We start from the raw sequence: 23,681 nt of genomic DNA on the forward strand, positions 1-23,681 counted from the left end.
AACACAGTAAGTGGAGATGAAAAGATTTGAAGGAAATCTCTTTTATTCTTGCACAAGAACCATTGTCAACCATAATGAAGTAAGACTACAGCTATTACAGTTTGTTTTAAATGATGAGGGGGTGGGGTTGTTGCAATATATAAAGTTGTTAAATGTTAAACTGTTAAATGTTCGTGTATGTGTCTTTTTTCATGCATTTCACAATTATCAAGCGGTTACCAGGTCAGTTGGGAAGACTACATGCTGTAAGTGAACCTTATATTCACTTTAGGATTACACGCTGAGTCACTCACAAATTACTTCACAATCGGCTTCACACAAAGCTTTACTTTACAATAGAGATAGACATATGACCCCGCCTTACTTGTTCTGGCGTCATCCGAGTTTCCACACTACCGTCCAATCAGAAGCAGAGGACACGGGTGCGGTTTTGATAGATAGGACAATGCACCAATGGTAAGCGGAAACTGGACGTCGCCGTATCTGCCCTTACGGATGCTTCGTTGTAGGAAGTAAAGGCTGTCAAATATGAGTTTCCACTACGGACAGGTATTGAATTCCCGTATTTTATATTTTGTTTTTGTCTTCATAATAACATACTAATGTTGTTTATTGAGTTTCTCTTTTATTGACCAATGTGACGTAACTAACAGCACCGCAAGTAGTTTCGGTTATTCATTTGTCTGCTGTGGTTAGCTAAGTGTTACACGGTAAACTGTTGCTATTCTTTAGCAACATTTCGGTAAGAAATAGCGGGTTACTCAGTGTTTATCTTTTAAATTTGGTCTTGTGGTTCAGCAAAACGTAACTACTCTAGTTTTCCTCGTTTGAATTGATAACAGTCATGGTGGGTTTCATCTGAAAGTAGAGGTAACTCATCGTTCTTGCTCAAACACATAATTATGGTGTAAGTAAATTTTAACCTACCATATAAAAGAAGTTGAGCCGTTTTATGTCAACAAACGAATCATTGATCAGCACAGTGGGATACAATCTAGTTTATTTTGCTTGAATTATGACATCGTTAAGCTTCTGTACGTCTAGTTTTTAGTTAATTCGTGAATCTTTTTTCTTGTATTAATTGATTACATCATCGAAAGGCTAGAATAAGACTTTGTTTCACATGTTTAATGATCTTTGCCTGAAAAGTATTTAAAACCACTAATACACTACCAAAATACAGCTGTATTTTTTGTTGTTTTGTTTTGTTTTAGCCTTTCACATAAAATTACCCACCTCTGTGTCCTATAGGTAACTTCACATGAGCAGTCTCATAATTGTAAACCAATTACATGTTTTGCTGGCAAAATCTTAATTTACATGCTGATTGCAGCTTTCAAATAAGTATGCAACATTTAACTTAATTAAACAAATAAAATATTTTCCTCATATTGTGCAGCTCTCATTGGTGCCAAATAAACTGCTGTCTGTGGCATGGCCATGGGAACTCTAGGGGTGTAGGCTCTATGAGTTCTGAGTCCAGATCAAACCTTTATACTAAACCCACTTAAACATTGCTACAGACAACACAATCCTGCTTATGCCTTAACCTCCTAGGACCTGGCGTCCACATACGTGGACATCACATTTTGGGTTATTTAGACTAAAATACTCAGTTTTGCTCTACATGGGCTTGATATCCACTTACGAGGGCATTATACTGCTACTGTTCTATCAAAATTTTAAATGAATATCCTCATATGTGGCTCTTATTTTTCTTAAAAACAAAAATAAGGTTGAAAAAAAAATCTGGTAATTCTTTGTTTTTACATTCATTGGGCCCCAATATGCCCAAATATCAAAGAGAAATTAAAAATGCATATTGTGGAAGAGTTCGGGTCTTAGGAGGTTAAGGTATTACCAGTTAGTTGCATTCACCCCTAGAGGTGCAATGTACACTGCAAAAACTGCTGAATGAGAGGTACAAGAAAGAGTCCCCCAAATCAGTCTAGTTGATCATCCACTGGATGCTCCCAGGAACGATCACAATCTGTGGAGGCCGCAGCGGACAATCTACAGGACTCCAAGAATCCACTAGAGATCCTGTTTCCATGCCTCACTATGTCAGAGCTGTTTTGCAGGCACAGAGGGGGGCTATACAATATTGAGCAGCTGATTTTAGTATTGTGGCTAATGATTACATATTTTCCCCTGAAATGTTAAACAAGTGGAGTACAAAGTAGCAGGATCCAAGGCAACAGAAAATACATGACCTTAAAACTAAACTTAAGTACAGAATTTGAGAAGATAGTCGAATAGCCATACCTGAAGTATCTTGTGTCTCTGTTGTCCTCAGACTCTTTTACTACAGAAGCAGTAAGCCTGTTTATTATAGGGTTTAGTGACCCTTGCTTTTTTGTCCCTCTGCAGGGCTATCCAGTTGGAGTCAACCCGCCACAGGGTGCGCCATACGGTGCAGGCAGAGGTTCCTATGGGCCTCCCCCATCAGCTCCTTACGGAGGTCCTGGAGGTCAACCAGGAGGCCCCTATGGTGGTTATGGAGTTCCAGGTCATGGAGGGCAATATGGGCCAGGGCCAGGTGGTGCCCCTGGTGGGCCTTATGGGGGTTATGGTGGACAACCGTATGGGGGACCTAATGCAAACTATGGTCCTGCAGGTAATTATGAGATGAGAGCATATCTTTGTAAGCATCTGTGGTAGCTCTGCCTGTAGGATTTAAGCAGGCATACACTGAACACAAGGAGACTGCAGATAGACTCTGATTCTGCTTCCACATTGCTTCCCCCCTCACTCTCCGCTGGGATGATGGATAGAAAATGACTTGCGTTCCCAGACAGTCTTGTAGAGACAGGGTTCAGTTTGTGCCCCTCAGCAGGATTACACGGCTGGAGTGATGACTCCGGTAATACTGAGTGAGGGCTAAACAGAGTAAGAGACAGATGGGCAAAGAGTGTGTTTGTGTGTGTGTGTGTGTGTGTGTGATTACACTGTTTCCAGTAGTGGCTAAGCCTAAGTCAGAACCTGATACCCTATGTTACGATCAGTCCCCACAGGGACAAAATCCATCAAGGGTCTGCCCTCAAGTGTCACCTGTCCCTCTCTCCCCATTCATTTTTCTGACAATCAGTTCCCCCCCTCTACTGCTTCCTTCAACTCACACCATATTTTTCTAACACCTCCTTTTTCCAGATAATGGCCTCTTCTCGAGACGGCTTTTTGTCAACCTTTGACCCTATCTGCACCTTCATTTTCACAGCCGCTACTTATGAAACCTGAACCTGTATAACTAAGGTTGGACATGTAGCCTTTAGAAGAATACAAACTGCCTTACTAACTGCAGGAAGATTATTTGGATCCCTTCTTTGTTTTTTCCATATTGTAAAACAAATATGTATTTGAAGGGGCCCCGTCTAACTGTCAGATGAAATGCAATTCCTGTTCTGTTGCTCACATTTGCATGCAGCTTGTGGAAGCAGAACATCAGGCAAAATGGCGATGAGACTTGCATGAGCTGTGTACGAGACTGTGTTGCAGTATCATACGTATGCTGCATTCACAGATGTACAACAGCTGAAATACCAGGGTACATACTCAGTATCAGTTTAATTGACTCATTATAGTTGACTCTGGTTATCAATGCCAGATATGTTGCATAGCTAATTTATACCTACTCATCTATCGGCCCCTATTATTGGTAATGACTACATTTATATAAAATATTTTTAAATTTTTATTTATTTTAAAATAAATAAAAATTCTCAACACAAAGCCTGTTTAAACCGAAATGTTTTTGTTTGCTGCTTTTTAAAAGAATGAACAAGGTCAACTAAAATCAGTTGTGTTAGTTCACTGCTCCACAGCCGTAGTGGCACAGACTGAAAGGTTCTGTCCTTCCTATTCTGTTCCTGTTCCTTCCTATTAATCAGCCATGTAAATCACCCTCACCTAGCTGAACATGGACGCTTTAAAAAAGCTAAAGCTATCCAAACTTTAGAGCCAACCACAAGCTAGCAGCCTCGGTATGAGCAAAAGATCGAATCAGTTATGAAGAAAATTATGGAGATGAGTGAAAAAGAGAAAAGGATTGATGTCCTGTGATCTAGTTAATTTATAAACATACTGGAAAATGATCCAAGTAACTGAACTTTATTTTGTTAAATAAATCTGTAGCACCAGTTTTTTTGTTGTTGTTATTGTTTTTTTGGGGGGTTTTTTTAGTAAAGAAAATGTATTAGGTAAAGGTGGGTGTACAGTACCTCATTTTTAGTTAATTATTTGCACCTCTTTCCAGTACCAGAGCACTTCATTTTCAACTGTTTAAGTCAGAGAAGATCTTGTAACTTACTGCAGTGTAGTTATTTATTTTATTATGAAAATAATATTTTGCAAAGGTTGAAAGAAAAAGTTGTTTTATTGATTGCATATGCTTTTAATTAAACTTCTTTGAAAAAAAAAATCCAAATCAAATTGCCAAATATTGGTATTGGCAGGTTACACTTTAAAACAACAACAACTGGAATCAGCCAAGAAAATTCAATTTGGTGAATCTCTTGTTCTTTGGTGAAAATACATGAATTACAGTTTCATACAATTTAACAGCTGACAGCTCAATACATTAGCTTTTCTACTTCAGAAAGTACGTCCACTACGTGAGTGTTAATAAGGACACTACTGTTAGTTAATATTAACCAGATAACCGTTCAGGTTTCAGTACAGACTTGATCCCAAAAACCAGGTGACCAGCAAACCAAATTTCTGTTTGGCCGGGCGGACTCCAGTGGGCTCCCCTTCTAAGCTACCAAAAGCTTTTGTTGCTCGCTGTTGATACTGGCAGTGGAAGATGGATATTTATTTAAGGCACTCAGGAGTGAGCATGTGTGTCACATAGTTGAAGATGTGTACAGAGAATTTACTGAATAGTTCACATAGAAATCAGTCCACAGGCTATTAGAGCAAACAGAGAGTCACAAAAGGCCTCATATTTTAAAAATGTCACACTACTATCCATTCAGACATTAGCGATAAAAAGCTAGAGAAACAAATGTTGCACACTACATGTTTAATAAGTATAAATAATATCAGGTATAACAGTCATCACTAAGAGGTGTTATAGTTGGTATGCTCTCTTACCCACACAGCAAATAACATTTCAAAACTCAAAGTGCATATAGAATGTAATTAGCTGTAGGAGTTGTTTGGTGTGTCACTTGCATATGAAGTCGGTTTTTTCTAACTAGTCATTTTATACACTGCTCTTTTCTAAATTGGTGCTTCTAAACACCAAAAGACTGAGCCAAGCATAGATGTATTATTTTTTATGATCAATTTTCTTCTTGACAGACTCAGCACAGTTTCAACTGTCAGACAGCCGAAGAGCGTTTCTTCATCTCCTGATAAATAAATGATTATTTGGCATTGGAGTGCGGTAGTCGCTTCATTTCCAAGAATATTTCTTCTTCTTTTCCTTTTTTTCCCCCCACACTTGTTCACTACTCCTGAAAATCCTGAGAGGTTTAGTGAAATAATAACTGGTAGAAAATATGAGGAGGGGAGAATAAATAAATAAAGATAAATAAATCTTTTAAAGATAAAGATAAAGATAAATAAAGAGAATAAATCATACTAGGTGGTTGAGACGGATTGGTGAAAAAGAGATGAACGGCAGTGGAAACAGCTTGGAAAACAAATTTGAAGCCATGGGAATCTTTAAAGTCAGTCAGAACGCATTTCTTTCCTTCTCTGTCTCATTACCGCACTTATTTTTTTGTCTTTGTGTAGGTAACATCCCTCCTGGTGTTAACCCAGAGGCGTACCAGTGGTTCCAGAGTGTTGACACTGATCGCAGTGGCTTCATCAACCTAAAGGAGCTCAAGCAGGCACTTGTCAACTCTAACTGGTCTTCCTTTAATGACGAGACTTGCCTCATGATGATCAGTAAGTCATCCAGCAGCAGCTAAATAAAATGCTCAACAGGCCGTGAGGTAGCGCTGTGTTGATGAATTGGTTGTGAATGCTCTTATAGTGTTGCTGAAGGCAGAATGACACACTATTTAACAATGTAAAATACTCTCAGTGACCTGAATGGCTACAGCAGAAGGAGGCAAAAGTTTATTTAGACAAACAAATGCATAGAGAAGTAGTGGGGAAAAGGAAGTAGGCTGGATTTATATAGGAGTACTCTACTCCCCACTCACTATACTTAGATTGTTGCCCTCTGGGACCCAGACCCAGATAAGTGGTAGAAAATAAATGGATGGATGGAAGTACCTCCCTAAATCTATCAAGCTTGTAAACAGAAATGTCTTGAGTTTCTAAAACAGGGAGAAATTTATGCCGCCAGGAGTCAGCCTAAATAATGACTGAGTCATGTTTGTCGCTGTTCCCATTGTTGTTGCACAACTATCCCTACATTCCAGTTGTGCTTACCAGGCGGTGACTAATGTTTTCTATTACCATAATGAGAAGTGTGTGACTGCTTTGAAGTAGCACAAGGAGAAGATCCATGATGATGAAGGATGAGCTTAGTGGTTCTGCTTTACAAAAAAATAAAAAAAGCCTCTTTGTCTTGCTTGGCTGAGCCTGTGTGTTTGTGTTTTCTGTTAGACATGTTTGACAAGACGCGGTCTGGTCGAATGGACCTGTTTGGCTTCTCAGCACTGTGGGACTTTATGCAGCGGTGGAGAGCAATGTTTCAGCAGTATGACAGAGATCGCTCAGGATGTATCAGTGGCATGGAACTACAACAAGGTATCAGTGTTTGCACATTTGACAACATGTTGAGAAAAGTCTATGACTTAAATCATTTCATCCAATCATATAAATGCAAATATGCACATATGTCACTTTCTCTTCTCAGCCCTCGCTCAGATGGGTTACAACCTCAGCCCCCAGTTTTCAGAGACGCTGGTCCAGCGCTTCACCGTGCGAGGTGCCCGACCCGGCATACAGCTGGACCGCTTCATCCACGTGTGCACGCAACTTCAGAGCATGACTCAAGTGTTTCGGGAGAGAGACACGAGCATGACGGGCAACATCCGCCTCAGCTATGAGGACTTTCTGTCCGGTGCTGTCACCAGGCTCATGTGAGCCCCGTTCCACCGACTGCCCCTCTGCACAGCCTCACTCCATGTTCAGGTCACAGTCGCTCCCTTTTTCGCCATAAGTGCCCCCACATGCTGCTATGTATACATCATGCCAGTCCATGTTGTTGCGTGGCTTATTGCTGTAAATAGACAAAGCTCAGCAACATATACCTGAATAAAGTCCACTGGCTCTTTTAAATGGAGCTAAAGGTTTCACAGGTTAGCTTATAGGATGGCGCTTCATCATATTTATACTGTTAAAATGTTGGATGTTCATATTAAAAATGGCCAAAGCTTAAAAAAAAAAAAAAAAATAGGGTAACATATATGCAAGGAGACTCTGAGCCAAAGCCTCTGGCTTCAAAATGCTCTAATAACTTCATTTCAATCATTTCTTTAACATTTACCTGTGTGATGTCAATCAAAGTGAACACCCCTAACTAATATGGTCATCGCATGCACACAGAATGGTCACACACTTTGCCAATCAGAAGGAAGGTAGGAGTGAAGGGAGGTGAAGCAGCTTGTTTCAGCCAATGTATGAAGCACGTTTCATTATAAAATAAATAAAGATTGGGTTACTTTGGAGTGACTGTGCATGAATCACACTTTAAAACAGAATCCAAGAATTAAAAAGTAGTACTGCAATGAGGATAATATCGCCCCTTTAAATTTTACTGGGAAGTCAGCAGGATGCCAAAACAGTTTACCTTGGTTGCCTTGGTGACATGTGAAAAGTATTTACTTGTACTTTTCCCTGTGAATTTGCACACAAGCAGCATTAATGTGTTCTTGTGCCATAAAACTGTTCAAATGCCTTTTAAATTTATGCACATCAAGGGTATTTCCAGAAGGTACTTACTTTCAGTAAATGTACATGATATTGCATATTACTTCAATATAAAGTCTGTTAGGAAATCTGTATAAGAACTTCTACTGAAAGTAAAATAGTTCAAATCTGTCACTATTTTTAACTGCTCGCAGTAAGATAAGATGGATAAAATTGTGCCTCACTGCATCCTTTGGTTTCTTCTTGTTTTTTTTACTTCAGTACATTTATCTTTGATATATGAATAATACACTCCACTGAGGTATATATTCTTAGCTCATTAAACATGTCATGATGGTTTGTAATGCCAAAAGCAAATAAATTTTCATATGTATGAATGAGTTCGCCACCAGTTTTGAATGCATATTGCATGCATATTAATAGAATAATTAAGCACAGAGTGAATTCATTAATATTACAGTGAAATGCAGTCAATCAAGTACAGGTTGAGAGTTTGTAATATTTCTGTTAGTGAGCCCTGAATGTTTCGAGGTTGGATTTTCTTTAAAAGCACTTCTGATTAGCTGAAATTCAAACCCGACTCGGAGAAGTCTCTGTCTTTCCTTTCCACATTTGGCACTTCTTTTTACTCACCATCTGTTCCTCTGACAGCCTGTGCCACGAGTCCCCCAGCTTCATCCCAAATCAGAGGCAATCTATCAAATCCTCTTGTGCATCTTTTTTGGTCATATTCTACACCCATCTCCTGCTTAGCAGTCTCCCTGCATCTTAATCCAGGGCTAAATGTAGCTGTCACTGATCCCTTAAGGCACTTTGTGTCATATGTGTCACATCCCTGCCACCACCCCCTGCATTTGTTGACATATGTTTAGCATCTGGACTGTTTTCAAAACACTGAGTTCGGCGGATTTGGAGCCGTGGCCAAAAATGCACCGTGCTTGAGGAGCTGTGCCACACGCTTTTTCAGGCTTCCCTGATTCAGCAGTGATTTAACCAAAGTCTTGTCTGTCAATTTTCGGGTAATGAGAAAAATTTCCCACCGCTGACCATGCCTGACATCTGTAATTAACTTGGGGAGAGCAGGTCTACAGGGCTTCAGTCAGCCACTCTGTCAGTCTCGCTTTGTGATTTGGATTGATAAGGTGGTTGTATTTTTACATTGAAATTTTGGCTAGTGCAACTCTAAATCTCAGTTGCTAATAAACAGGAACTGATGAAATAATCCTGTCACTGCCAAGTTTGCTATTAAAGCAGAACTGGCACTAGTGATGTTGTTTTCCTTCAGGCGATGAGCACATTTCACTTTATTTGACAGGACTGATCAAATTCCAATTCTGGCAACTACAAGATGGACAGCACAGAGGGAGGAACTGCTTAAGAGAATAATTTTGAAGCATGAAGCGTAATCACCCACACAGTTCTAAGCAGCATTGCAAGTAATGATAACAAATTTGGATTTAGCTTTATAATCCCCTCTCTTTGCCTCTGCACAAACAGCCATGGAGTCAGAGATGGCCATTCCTTTATGACAGGCTGCATTCCAACTGCTATGGATCAGCTTTGTGCCCAGCATTGGTAAAGCTGGCCCAGGAGCTGAAATATCAGTATCATCAATCATATACCCTTTTACTACCCAGAAACAACAGTAGCATAGAGGAATATTTTTGCCTCGTGTAGCCAAGTCTGAACTGTATGGTTTCCTGCTCTGTGACTAAAATGTATTATTTTCTCTGCATTCCTCACAGGCAGCCAAAAAAAACCTAAACTTTAAATTGCGGTTTTATGCAACGCACTAAGCTTTTGAAAGTGCTTTTAAACTAAAAGAAAACTATCTTGTCACTTGATGGTTTTGTCATACAAGAGGGGGTAGCTCACGCCTTGTCAGTGTGTAGCACAATGCTGGTGACAGATCTGTCAGCCTTTTGTGAGGATTTCTTGAGAGTATTTGTGGGGAAAAATACCACCGAATTTTTAAACACAGAAAGAGGTGGCTGCTTTTTGTTTTTTTTAACTAGTGCTAAGAACTGGACAAATGTCTCGTGTATTTTAGGCTAGGTATGTTGATTAGATTATGAATTAATGGTGGTTTTTCATTATTTGCTTGTTTTTTTCTATTTTTATTTATTTCTTATATTATTATGTAATTTATGGGATGTCAGCAGTAAATGGTACTGATCATTCACAATGCACTTTCTCTACTCGGTACAAATGTCAAAGTAGTGTAGCGTATTATTTTTACCGCTAAGGGGCGCTAAAACACCGCGAGATATTGTTACGTCTACGCGAAGTTCGCCAGCCAATGACGATAAACCAGGAAGGATACAGACTTTGACACGGAAATTGCGTCACTACAGTACCAACGTGCTAGCGGTAAAGGTGAGTACTTACGACATTTGGGGCTTTTTCCCCCCTAAATATTTGAGTGTTTGTAGGCAGGCACAAAAGCTCGGTGAATGTATGTTGTGCTCTGAATTATCATTCCTCGAGCTGTCTTTTTGAAGTAAACAGAAAGCACACTAGCCGGTAGCAGCTCTCAGTTTTCTTACATGACTTTCACACAGTAGGTTTGGTAACACTACGTTAGCGTTAATTCTTTTCATTGTTATCCTTTTAGACTTATACGCTGTGCTAGATTTGGTCGAATCAAGTTCACAGTCATTCATATCATATAGCGTGTAATGACTGGACTTGTAATTTATAATGGCGTACTCCTTAGCGAATTTTATCATATAACTTTAAAGAGTCATGCAAGCTGGGAAACGCAATATGTTTGAATGTAAACTGGTGAATTGTTGAGAATACCTCTTGAGTTCGGCTCTTATGAAACACCCAAACGAGTAAAAATTACCGGGATATTTCAACTTGTACTAAAGGTTAATCAGGCACGAAAGATCAGTAGCTAGCATGAATTGATGCTAGAAGTCGAAGGCTGTTACTGCTACTTGTGTTGCTGGTCGGGCTTAAGAGAAAGAGGGCATTGGAAGGACACAGACCCACTCATTATACTGTCTGGTGTTTGACGACGTCCTCATGTGCACTTTGGCCTCAGTTATTTCGCACATTAAGAAAGTATTTCAGAAATGGGTAGACACATTAAGTCATGTTAATTTTATCCAAAATAATTTCTCTTCAGTAAGCTCTATGCTGTGTTTTTAAATAGCACATAGCAGTCTGCGAGTGAGTCATTGATTTATCTAAGCAAAAAAAACAGGGTTTTTATGCTGATCTGGGTTTGTTGGTAATTAGTTAGATGAATCCTATAAGTTACAAGATTTCCCCACTAATCAGAATTGAATTAAAGCCACAAGGGGTCAGTAGCTTAAACAAAAAGGGCAGCAATTTTGAAGTAGTAAAATCAGACCTAATAAGCTATAAATGTTCACGGCAAGTTACTAAAAGTGATCTAATATGTTTCTGTGCTATGAGCGCAGACGCTCCACCCACTACTGCTCAAATCAATCTAGGTATTGGCTTGTTTCTGACACTGAATGAAGTGAAGAGCTACACTAATAACACATATAGTGAATAAAAGTTACTTTGAGCTCAGAATTATGCAAACTTGTTCTAGTACACAGCAGGAAAATGCAGAGTTGGACATGAGCAAATTAAGCGACAGACAACCAATAACATACCTTTTTTCTCCTCCTCTCTTGAAGCACCTGGGATCCCAGAGCTGCATGCAGTCATGTGGCCTGTAGTGTGGACAGCGTTGCGGACCTATGCTCCTTATGTCACCTTCCCTGTGGCTTTTGTGGTCGGAGCAGTGGGCTATCACCTGGAATGGTTCATCAGGGGCACCCCCAAATCCAGAGAGGAAGAGAAAGGCATCCAGGAACTGAGGGAAGAAAGAAAGCTGCAGGAGCAAGTGGGCATGGACAGCACAAAGGTGCTGAGCCTCAAAGAGAAACTGGAGTTCACACCTAAAGCGGCTCTGAACAGGAACCGACCTGAAAAGAGCTAATCCCCTGTTTCTGTGATAGACTTGCGTTTGACCTTTTTTTTTCAGCTGGAGGACTGTGCACTGAGAGCAGAAGAGAGGGTGATCATTGAATCATACATTCTTCCTTATTCAGCTCAGCTCCACTCTCATGGAAACCCGTAGCAAAAACTTGCCTGGGTGTACACTGGGAAACTTTTAGTAGCTGGAATATAATTATTTCTTCTCCATAATCAAACAAAGGTATATGTATTAGGCTGTACCAAATTCTCCAATCATCTACTTGATGGTGCATGTGCATGCTTTTAATCAATAACTTAAGCCATCCACTGTCACTAGAACACCTTATTGTAGAACCTTTGAGTGTTCGGTCTTTAATCTGACAAAGTTTTATGTGATTTGGAACCGACTTGGATGGATTACATACATCTGGTTGTGCCAGTATGGTAAATGTATATAATTGCGACTTTGTTATTAAGCCACTCAAATGTCATTTGTCATTTCACGACCAATTTTCATGTTACAGACCTGTCTGGGTTTTTGGGGGTTTTTACTCCTTTTGATCTTTTCTGTTTAGAGAGACAGGAAGTCTGGCTGTCATAAAAGAAGAGAAGAACGACAGGACTTTGCTGGAACCTTTGATGATATGTGACAGAACATAAGCCAGCATTGTGGGCGGTCTCCCAGGATGTTTAAGCTGCTTAGTTGTATTGTCTGGAACCATGTGCTCAATACTTTCATTTTAGAAAGTCTGGATTTGCACACTTTAAAAAAAAAAAACAGTAATAATACGTGTCTTGCTGAAAAAATGTGATAAATAAAGAAGTTTGTGTGCTTCAGGTGTTTCCTTGAGTGATGTTTCAGTTAATTTTTACAGCTTCTATTTGGGTATTATCAAAAAGGATCTTTCATGAAGTTAGTTAATTCTTACTTTAATTAAAAAAAAAAAAAAAAAAGAAAACACTTGAACTCTGTCTGTGTCAGCGCTGTTTCACGTTCAGTTCTGAGCAACTGTGTCGAACCTCTTTTTGTGAAACAATGCTTCTGCCAGTGGCGGAAAGTAACTTAAAAGTCAAAGGAAGGAAGTAATGACTCCACTCGTTCAGCTTCAAGGGGGAAATTATTATGCTGGGAAACCATTAACTGATTCACCTTTGGAATTTAGCCCTTGTGCTATTTGGCCATCTTAAATCGATTAAAGGAAAGAGCGATCCACTTGAAGCAAGACGTTTTATTCTCTGGTTTAAAAACGTAAACTTTAACAAGTATAATGTTTCTAATACTGTAAATATATAAACAGCTTTTAGCAAATTTCTAGAGATAATTGCATGTAAAAATGTCAACTTCCCATTCATCAATTTTCTTCCACTTACCTGAATAAAGGTTGTGAAGGACATGGAGCCTATCCTGACTGTCACACGCCGAGAGGCTGGGGACACCCTGGAAAAATCACCACTTTGTCACATTTAATTGAACGCCCGTATTTTCTTTGCCATCTGAAGTTTTATGTATTTTGTAGCTTAATTTTTCTTTTTGCTCACAAATGTTTATTTTTGAGTCTTTTTAATTTCTCTAAGTGTGAAATTTGTGTGCAGCACACAAAAAATCACATCAATAATCCAAAAGAACCCGCAAATTGTTCCCTGGTTCCCTGTTGAGATGCTACCCAACACACCCAGCTCATTTAAATGTTTTCAGCCAGTCCTATGTGAGCTAATCATTGTTTCACTCTCCAGTCAAGCTCTTTATTTCAAAATAAGAGCACATCATTTTTCAAAAACCACATAAACAGCCAGACCTGTATTTGTGCTCCACCAGATGGGATTAATAGGGTCCTTAAAGCCTTATAACAGTTGTCTGTGATAAAGCTGCCATTAATAGTGTGCCAGCTGATAATGCAGCAGTAACTGAGGAGGTGTACACATAGGTTTTACTTGCGGGTTTAGATCATGATGGCAGTTTAGTGGCATGCTGTTATCTCTGATGTGTATCTGTGTAATGGCTACTGATATTTATGTGTAAACACTCCTCATGAGATATGCATCACTAAAAAAACATAAGGCAAAAATGGCCTTTAAAGAGCATTTTTATTTCACATGTATTATGACTGTAAACATGTGACCAGGCGCTTGACCTCCCCTTTGTTGACTTGTTTACTCGGGTCCCTCAGCCATGAAACAGAGGAGCTTTCCTAATGGACGATAACCTTTTCAGTGCGCCAAGATAAGTTCCGCTATGTTGCCCTGCCAGCTAGTTAAATGGGAAAGATTATGGAGTCCAGATTTACATTGGCACCAGAGTGGTAAATACTGCTGTATCAGCAGCCATCTTTGAGCCCTGTACTCCCCTCTTAAGTTTGCCATCAGTGGAATGACCCGCTCCACTCCAGTGACACCGGTTGTGCGTGTTTAGAGTCGCAATTACTTCAAGCTGGTGGAAGTTTCCATTTGAATCTAATGAAGATAGAGAGGTGGAGGTGAGGCTTGCAACTAAATGCACCAGAGTTAACAGAGAATTGTGTGTGTGTGTGTGTGTGTGTCCTCATGGGAACAATCAGAGGACAGGTCGGCCTGCTAACAATGGCCCGGCTCCTCAGAACTCGATAGTACTGTGGGAACCAAGTGCTTGAGGCTCCTGGGAAAGGAGGAGGTTGTGGGGAGGAGTTCCATTGTTCTTGCTGGAAGATGGGGATAATGGGTGTGGGTGATGCTGGCTGGGCTTTTTTTTTTTAAGGAGGTCCAAACCAACATCCTGAGTGGACAGGCTGGAGACATGCTCCCTCTGCTGCAGGAACAATAGAGCTGTCTGTCTGCTGGAAGGGCACCGCATCCCCCTATTAAACACACACACACACTACACACACACACACACACACACACACACACACACACACACACACACACACACACACACACACACATTTGTGCAGAGAATACAAATCCAGCAGCACAGGTAGCTGTGTACCTAATGCAGTGTATACACTCGCAAAAGGCTGACCACAAACATACTAAGGGTCTCGTATTTGTGAAATCAGTGGAGCATCTTGGCTCCCCTAAAAACACTGCTTTCATTTTAGTGCAACGTGTTCAGGTAAATTAATCTCATCTCCCTTCATGGTATTTTTTTGACATTTTGAGCACAGCAGGACAAACTTATCACACTGATTTATTATCATCTTAAAAACCTGTTATGAAAATCACATTAGGGAACACAAACAAACATTAATGTGCTCCAATTATTTTTGCTCACGCATCTGACAGACAGTAGTCAGTGCCAAGGCTTTTGCTGCGCAGTGTCCACCTTGTATGTATTTGCATTGGAGATTATTTATCTGAATTTCAGGAGCAGAACCACACTTCATGCACTACCTTCTGTTTCTCTTCCATTAACTACTAGAAATGCTGTCAAACCTAAAGGAGGCTGTGCTCCCAGCAAGCGAAATCTCTTTGCTAAACAGAACAATGTGCAGATTTTAATATGACACAATTAGAGAAGGAGTTTTTCTGTCATGATCAGTAGTGTTTATTGTCCCAGACATGATAATCACATTTTGAATGTTTGCATTCAGAATAATGAAAAGAAGTAACTGCTCACTTTTTAAAACTGTGGGTATGGTAATGAAAAAAGAAAACAAAACCTCAGTGGAAAACATGAGGTCAAGGAAAAGTGTGAAGGAGAATGTTTAAGGAAAGAGAAGCGTGATACACAGCAAGCGCACTTACACTGAACTCCTTAATAATGTTGCCGCTGAGGGCAGTGTAGCTCCCCGGGTTGAGGAGGTGACTCATATTTCTATATTCAAAGGAAAATTCCCTGCATCCATCACTTATCTGAGACTGGCGCCAGGTAAAAATTAATTCACAAAATTAATTCAAAATGATCTTAAAGGTTGGTTATTCAGTAATGGACATTACTAAAGCAAACTTAATTCAAGTGAACTTTAAACTCATTAACACCGGTTAATATAGCTCATAAGAAGTAATGCTGTTGTAAATTTCAAAACAAACCGTTGTTGATTATTGAAATGGGAATGGAAAACACACTTATAATTAACATTTACACCATCGGAGTCACTTTGTCAGGTTTTTTGATTCTTTTCATGAAAGCAATCAAATCATGGAGTCAGGGTTAAATCATGCGGTGGAGTTTCCCCCTTTCCTTTCATAAAGGAAGTATGTATGCTTAAAGTGGTAATAAAGGAAGCATCAGGAGTGTTACTAATCAATATGACTATTTGACAGCTCCTTGTCTGTTTTGGTGTTCACCATTCTGTACACCCGCCATCTACCCACAAACATAGCCCCAGGTTTGATACTAAACCCCAGGCTTGATACTAAACCTGGGGCTATATGTATGTATATATATATATATATATATATATATATATATATATATATATGTATATATATATAAATATAATAAAATCAACCTTGGTGGTGGCTTTTGGAACTTCTGACAGCCCATCTTTGATATCCCCTGCTACCCTTTTCTCGTACAGAAACACTTAATCATAGACAAGGAGATGCCAGCATCTGGCCTCAGACCAGCAATTTTTAACCTACTAGAGTACTTTCCAAACCTCTGAACTAAATTGCCACCCTATTATTTCTACAATCCCGCCCTAATATGGCAAACTAAAAATATTCCATTGTACACTGAAGAGTCAGATACATATGTTGTACATATGTTCATCACTACAAACAACCCATGTCACATAAGTTCACTTGGTCTTTTGAGGAAATGAAACATTGATCAGTGCAGATTTAAACACTGATGTGTAGCACAGCACGGCGTACACATATACACAGCTCTCTGTAAGATGTCTGTGAGGTATTGGCTCTCTTACTTGATTCCAGCCACACACACAGCAGGCGCTTTGCCCACTTTCCTCATCCCACATAAACCCTTTGATGGGGCAGCAGTGGCATAAGGTCAGCAAACACAGGGGAGTCCATTTAAAACAATGTAACAATGCCCACAGCGGCTCCATTGTCAGGGTGAACAATCTTCAGCAACAAGTCCCCGGGGAGAAACAACACTGGAACGGGAAACAGATACAGGACCACTTCCTGTCGACAGTTTAAATTTAGGAACTGCTCAAAGTGTTTCTGTTGCATATTGTTGAGTAGCACAAATGCCCAAATTAAAGACGTGGTGCATGAACCGTGTGCATTGTTATGGATGCTGAGCGATTCGTGTGTCGGTATTGTAGATTTCAAGAGAAACAAAGGGGGTTGGCACATGTAAGCTTTGCCTTTTCCACATTTAGATGAACCCCAGTATTGCTACTAAAATACTGCAGGAAACATTATTTCTAAACACATCCGGTTAAAGAAACATTGCACAGTTTTGGTGACCTCACCTAGCCTGTAGCTGCTGTTTTAAGGCCTGCTGTCTGAAAGCGTTTTGTGAAGTGAGGTAACGCTGGCCTTCTTAAGAGCGTGTTTGTGCGTCTGAGTGCCTTGTTTGCCTTGTTCGGGGTCCTTTCCTTATAAACATGCAGGGCTTTCAGCAGTACAGCTGGCAGGAAGTATGACACTGGATCAGGCTGTTTTTGTCTAGCCTGGCACTCATTGCAGGTGAATCCTTTAAAGTCCTTCCAAAGGTTGGTGCTGGGCATGAGAGGTGGGCGGCACAACGGCTGACCTTTTATAATACCTGCTAGAGCTCGGCGGATATTTAAAGACCCTTCAAACTCCTTTATACTCCAAATGCTTCAGCATAGCTCTTTGCCCACGAGTATCCACGTACTGTATGCTCATTCACCAAACTAAAAGACTGTCTTTCTTTGTGTGATTAGCACCAGCACTGTGTGTGGCTTCACCAGCAGACGGAGGAAACGCATCAGCAGAGAATTCAACAATGTCAGGAAACACAGTAAGAATGGCATCTGATCCCAGGAGCTGCCTTTCTAACTACAAGTATAAGCCTCTCTCACTAATACAGCTCTTCCCATCTTATGGACTCCCTTCATTTTAGTTTCATAGAGCAAGTATATTTAAACAAATGCAAATTCTATCAGATTATCTGGAAAGTGACTGGTTCCTTAGATCATTGGAAATAATCTAGACATGAATAATCTGTAATCAGACTAATAATAAATGTGAGAGTGTTTTATAAATGTTCAATTGCCCCATTAGAGAAACATGCGCTCGGATCACTTTCATTGTCGTCTAGGGAACTGAATTTCTCTGAAAAAAAAATGGCTGAAGCAAAATAACCTACACTGTCTGTTGTTTTCATCCTCCTAGGTTTACATTTGCCTCGCTGAACAGGAGGTGAGAGTTGAGTCTGCAGATAGAGTAGAGCAGGACGTCGAGTCTCTCCACCTTGATGGGCTATTGAGGAAGACGGACGCAAAAGCTACTTCAGCTATTCGGTGTCTGGCTCCAGCAGGCGAGCGAGGGCCGATACGGGTCGCCCTGCGCAATCTGTTCCTTGGCCTTTTGGCTTTTTTGTGGAAACACAGACACAAACAATTACACGGACACATACACGCGAATGCAGACTGAGATTTAAAAAGAAACAGAATAAAAAAGGGCTGCACGGGAATGCCAGATGCTAGCCAAGTTCTCGTGAACAGGCATTAAAGTGGGCAGCTTCAGCAGGCTGTTTGGATTGTTTTCTCAACAGTATCTGCCAATATATCCTTGACATGCTCCTGCAATAAAAACACATTCCACTTTAAGCACACAGAAACAGGCTTCCTATTATTATTATTACACACTATAACATTTCTTTTTTTTTTGACAAACTGCTGTAAACTGAAAGTAAATGTCAGATTCTTCAGCTGCTTGTTGCAGATTTGACCTCTCAAACACACACACGCACACACGCACACACACACACACACACACACACACACACAGTTCAGACAGCTTGTGGCTTAAGAGCCTGCCTCACTTGAATTTCCCACCGACCACCTTTCCTGCCATAGATAACTGCTTATCATCATATCGACAGTCCAGTAAATTGCTGGAAATGAATGCTGTATTGCTGCAGAGCTACAAATCTAAAAAAGACGTATGAGTACATTCTTTCAGAGGCTGGGCGAGCACCTTTTGTCGAAGGTGCTGAGTTCTGTATTTTATCAATTGCTTTCATCAAAAAGAAAAAGAAAAAAAAAACAGCGTTGGCCATCAGTGCAGTGCACTCCAGGGGAAATTAAATAGAGCCTGAATAAAGTGCGATTCTTCCTCGTATGAACTTTTACTGGCATTTTGAGTGATGGCCTTGTTGCCTGTGCAGCCACAGTTACATATTTGAAAACAGCCATTAAGTCAAAAGTGTTTTCCCTCCATTTTTCCCCCGTTTTCTCCCCTCAGTTGGTTGTGCTCATAATAGCGTGTAAAACCCATCCTCTCCTCCACACCTCTCTCTTTCTATTATTTATTCTATTATCTTCCTCTTGAATGATTAATTTCCTGTAGCGGAGACAGTATTTGGATAGCAGCAAGTGAGCAGTCGCTTAAGAGAGATTTTCCCCCGTAGAAATCTCATCCCTGTGTTTGGGAAAGAAAGGGAATAAAACCATGATGAACACAAAGCAGGCTGAAAGGTTCTGAAAGTATATCTGTGATGCAGTTATTGATTTTTTTTCATATGTTCATTATACTTTAAACTTTATTTCTTCAAAAAAAATAATAAATATTATCACTTTGCAATATCTCAAAAATAAACATTAAATACAGTTTTCACAGAACAACTCGTTTCCTTTCTTTGAATTTGTACATTTCTGTACCGCTTTCAGCCCCGGTCGCGGTGCAAGATCAACCTCTAACCGACTAAAGGTTTAGTTTTCATTCATTCAAATGGATGCCTGTCTTTGTGTTGTGCTTTCCTTCTCTCTGTTTTCTTTGTAGATATTATGCTGCGGTTATTGGCGATAATAAGTCCCATAGTTTGGTTTCCCCTTTCCCTCTGCTCCTGCTCTCCAAGCCCGCATCCTCAACTTGAGCGGCAAAAACTTGTTGGGAAATTATATTGTGTGTGTGCATGCATGCATGCGTGCCTGCATCCACGCAGTCATTATCCTCCCGGGACCTGAGCGTGATCCAGAGACCAGTACATTCCACAGGGTGGACAGAGCCTTTGGGAGAGAACTGGCTTCAAAAAGAAGTTACAGTGCAAATCTCCAGGGAGTATATTTAAATTTAGCTCTCCAGTAAACTCTCACACAACACCCTCTCCAAAGCCCACTTTCACATTCAGCACTAAAAACCCATTAAATGTAACGTTAAGGCATCTTATGACTTTAATCTTCTCTCACTGTGGAGTCTCATTTTCTTTGCCTTGGGGAGTGCTCTTAAAATTTTTCATTTTGAATAGGTCCATTTATCGGATAAATCTCTGTTTGAGTGTCTGTCAGCCTCTGAGGCATTACGTTCACAGTACAGTAGCTGTTCTTCTGTATCTTACTGTGCACTCCTGATAGTCAAGTGTGCAGGAAAATATTTATAAAAAAAATCTGAAGCCCAAAAAACACTCCCATAGAAACATCAGTCTGACTGACTACATCATACATAATGCTTTTGTTTTGAGTGTCCCTTCTGAGCACCCTTAGTAGTTTTTCCCGTGTGGTGTGCATGTTTCTTATAATGGACTCTAGGGGAATGTGTCTTTCTCATAGCACCCATACAGTTCACATAACTGGGAAGCGCGTCGCTCCCAGCATCTCCAGTTCCCCAGTTCACCTCTATGGGCATGTCCCCGTAGCTCTCACAGGGGTTTGGACAGCGTGCAGCCTCACTCTGCACGGCGAGCTCAATATGGCTCCCTGCTTTATAAGCCTGTGATGCCGCCGTTTGGAGTTCTGGAGTCTTTTGTCGCACCGGTTCCCGCTCGGGCCGAGGTAGGTAGTCCTGTTGCTGGGCCGAGCGTTTCTCCAGGCGGTAGGCGATGGCAAGCTGGAGCAGATGGAGGAGCTCGATGAGGTTTAGTAACAGGGAGATGGCAGCAATCACCTGAGTATAGATGGTGAAAATAGTCTTTTCTGTGGGTCGAGACACAAAGCAGTCCACCGTGTGGGGACAAGGATACTTTTTACACTCAAACTTTGGTGCAATGAAGAAGCCATCGTAAAGGAACCAAAGCCCAACAATAAAGCCGACCTCTAAGAGGACTTTCAATAAGATGCTGAATGCGTATGCTCCCAGCAGCCTGCCTTTCAGTTTGGGCACCTCGGGAGACTTCTCTAGCCTTCTGCCTTTCATGCCACTCTTTTCTTTCTCTGTCTCTTCATTTTTTGTGATATCGCCTCTTTCTGTGTGAACTAGCCCATTTTTTCTTCCACCAGCACCTCCTTCTTCAGCCTGCTTTTCATCATCTTTTCTCCTGTCCTTCCCAGCCCTTATAGCCACATATCCAAAGTAAAAGATGGTCGGCGTGGAGACGAAGATGACCTGGAGGACAAAGTAGCGGAAGTGGGATATAGGGAAGGCTTTATCGTAGCAAACAGCAGTGCAGCCAGGCTGGATGGTATTGCAAACAAAGTCTGCTTGCTCGTCATCCCAGGCAGACTCAGCAGCAGTTCCCAGTACCAGCATGCGAAACAGAAAGAGTACGGTAAGCCAGACCCGGCCAATAGCTGTTGAATACTCCTGGCCCTCCTCCAGCAGGTGCTCCAGGAAGGACCAGTCAGCTCTGGACATCCTCTGCTCCTAACATGGAGACATCAGGTCATTAAAGTTACCCACAAAAGGTGCATAAGTTTTGGTAGGATTTTGTAGCATATATAAGTAATAACCTATCACAATCTACACCTTTTTCACCTCAAACTCTAATCTCAAGTGAAAGCTGTTCAGTCAGGTAGCACGGACCCATTAAACTTGTCTACAGGTCTAGTTTTTAATATGGGTCATATGGCCTCGTTTTCTTGACTGCTCAGTCGCTAAACAGGCTGAACCATTGTTACACTTAATCACCTACCTGGCACATTGTTATTACCATTACAAAATTGTTAGTGCTTTTCAAAACTCATAGCCAGAGCATAAACCTTTAATCACACCTATAAGCAGCAAATGAGCTAAGTTTCTCCAACCTTTTCAGCATAATGGTGTCTCTATTTGCTGAGGAACGTGTATCTGGCTGCAGCCCCCCTATTAGTTCTTCCATGAGCTCACACTCTTGTTAAGGTGGGGCCCCAACTCCTCATCATGGAGACGTGAAAAAGTGAGCCCCCCACTAAAATGAACTAAAACAAAAACATATGCTGCCAAAGTTAGCTTTTAGAATGAATGGGAAGGGGTGTACACTTTGTCTGTTCGCAGCAAACCGGGGTGAACAAGTCCAAATGAGGCAACGTTTACATAATGCAGGCACAAAGAATATATTCTATTCTGGGCTGGATGAATCAGTTCATTTATGCACACTTTAATTATACAGTTTAATTGATTTCATTTTAAAAAAATAAAATGTTGTCAGTAATGGAAATGGAAGCCGTGGAAATCATTAACAAGAAATGACACAGTCGGTGGCTTGTCGGGAAACTCAGCGCGCGCGCGCACACACACACACACACACACACACACAACTGAGTAAACATCCTGTGTGAGCGAGTTCAGGCTCTGCTGTGACACTTGTCTATTTGTTTATTCTATTAATATTTGTCTGTTATTTTCTCCCCCGTGAGAAGGAAAAACGTCTCCGACAGAGAAACTAAAAACTCTTCTGACAGCACGAGGAGTTTCAATGAACTGTCAGGGATACTGGCCCCAGCTGAACAGGCACAGAAATCACTAACTTGACTGATCCTCTTTCGGGGGTATTGTCTCGAGGATGGCTGTTATCTCTACAAAACATACCACAGAATATCAGCAGACTAGTGGGAGGTCACTGTAGGAGATGGGAAAAGCATAGCATTGATTTGATAAAGCAGACCAGCCATATTAAGTATCAAAGCAACAATACAAAAGAAAAAATAATCAACAAGTCAAATTAAGGTGAAGCAGGTCTCCCTTTTAAAGTAGTTTTAAAGCCGCCCGGCTTATTACTGTCCGACTTTAACAACACAGAAGGAAAAGAATAAGAAGCAGACTCGTTGTAAGATCTACCAAAGTTCAAGAACAACTTTAACAGGCCAGACATCAAAAAGAATAAATTCTCCTCTGAAAAGATGGTTTTAAGGTTTCAGCCCAAGTGTAAATCGCTTAAAAAATATTACTAAGTTAATATTAATTACAAAAAAGGAATCCAATAAATAAAAATATGTCAAACAACGTAGAGTATAATTCAGTCACTGACAACTAATCAGAACTGTATAGAGTGTATATGCCCGCCTTTTTTTTCTTTTTTTTTCTCACGGAAAACCTTCTCACCTTTCTCTCTCTAGAAGCCGGGTTTGTCTCCTTACAGCCTCACGGGTCCCAGCAAACAGTGCGTCTTTAATGTCACCTCCGCTCTATCCAGTGGTGGACTACACTGCTGCTCCGGTCGGGTTATGTTTTCCCTTCTTTAAAAAGAATCGATGTAATCGGAAAAAGTGGGGAGAACTTTCCCATGCTTGCTCAAACCGGCCCTCCCTCAGGAACTTGGTCCAGGAAATGGGATGGATGAACTCACAGCGGTTCTGGTTAACTGCGCTCTGGTCTTAGCTTCGTTTAAAGACCGCAGATTTGCATTAATTGCATGGGAATGTCGCCTGCCTTCGGCAATTTAAAGGTTAGAGGTGCAAGAGTTTGGGGGGAAAAAGTAATAGTATGGCCTTTGTAGAGAAGGGAGTGACAAAAAATGTTTTAACGCGTTGCTGTGGAGTACAAATGAACATAAATAAACGTATTTTGTAAGTCGATCACTTTGTGCACATTATTGGGGCAGACTGAGTTATAATTGTTTTTCTAGCGTATAAAAACGAATAACCTTCAATTAATAAGCATTTTAAATACCAGTGACGTTTATCTGATTCCGCTCCTGA

General features: G+C 40.7%; 3 protein-coding genes across 6 annotated transcripts; 2 read left to right on the top strand and 1 right to left on the bottom strand.

The window, feature by feature from the left end:
• The first annotated feature begins 425 nt into the window (after nt 1-425).
• Nucleotides 426-8,061, top strand: pef1 (penta-EF-hand domain containing 1). Its single transcript, XM_040020729.1, has 5 exons — nt 426-549; nt 2,371-2,617; nt 5,740-5,895; nt 6,565-6,708; nt 6,818-8,061. Exons 1-5 carry the CDS (start codon nt 529-531, stop codon nt 7,045-7,047), a joined length of 798 nt encoding a protein of 265 aa, XP_039876663.1. The 5' UTR covers nt 426-528; the 3' UTR covers nt 7,048-8,061.
• Nucleotides 8,062-10,077: 2,016 nt separating this feature from the next.
• Nucleotides 10,078-12,613, top strand: smim12 (small integral membrane protein 12). Of its 3 annotated transcripts, none has more exons than XM_040020735.1 (3): nt 10,078-10,209; nt 11,490-11,719; nt 11,840-12,613. In XM_040020735.1, exons 2-3 carry the CDS (start codon nt 11,519-11,521, stop codon nt 11,933-11,935), a joined length of 297 nt encoding a protein of 98 aa, XP_039876669.1. In that variant the 5' UTR covers nt 10,078-10,209; nt 11,490-11,518; the 3' UTR covers nt 11,936-12,613. The 3 variants fall into 3 exon arrangements, with proteins under 3 accessions (XP_039876669.1, XP_039876671.1, XP_039876670.1); XM_040020737.1 differs by having other exon boundaries at nt 12,348-12,613; XM_040020736.1 differs by having other exon boundaries at nt 10,079-10,209; nt 11,490-12,613.
• A 6,762-nt stretch (nt 12,614-19,375) lies between these two features.
• On the bottom strand, nt 19,376-23,271 carry gja4 (gap junction protein alpha 4). Of its 2 annotated transcripts, none has more exons than XM_040021304.1 (2): nt 23,086-23,271; nt 19,376-21,423 (listed from the first exon to the last, which is right to left on the bottom strand). In XM_040021304.1, exon 2 carries the CDS (start codon nt 21,418-21,420, stop codon nt 20,287-20,289), a length of 1,134 nt encoding a protein of 377 aa, XP_039877238.1. In that variant the 5' UTR covers nt 21,421-21,423; nt 23,086-23,271; the 3' UTR covers nt 19,376-20,286. The 2 variants fall into 2 exon arrangements, with proteins under 2 accessions (XP_039877238.1, XP_039877237.1); XM_040021303.1 differs by having other exon boundaries at nt 19,376-21,429; nt 23,086-23,270.
• Nucleotides 23,272-23,681: the final 410 nt, after the last annotated feature.

Source organism: Simochromis diagramma, unplaced genomic scaffold, assembly GCF_900408965.1.
Source record: "Simochromis diagramma unplaced genomic scaffold, fSimDia1.1 OVJJ01000753.1, whole genome shotgun sequence".
In the NCBI taxonomy this organism is placed as follows: Eukaryota; Metazoa; Chordata; class Actinopteri; order Cichliformes; family Cichlidae; genus Simochromis; species Simochromis diagramma.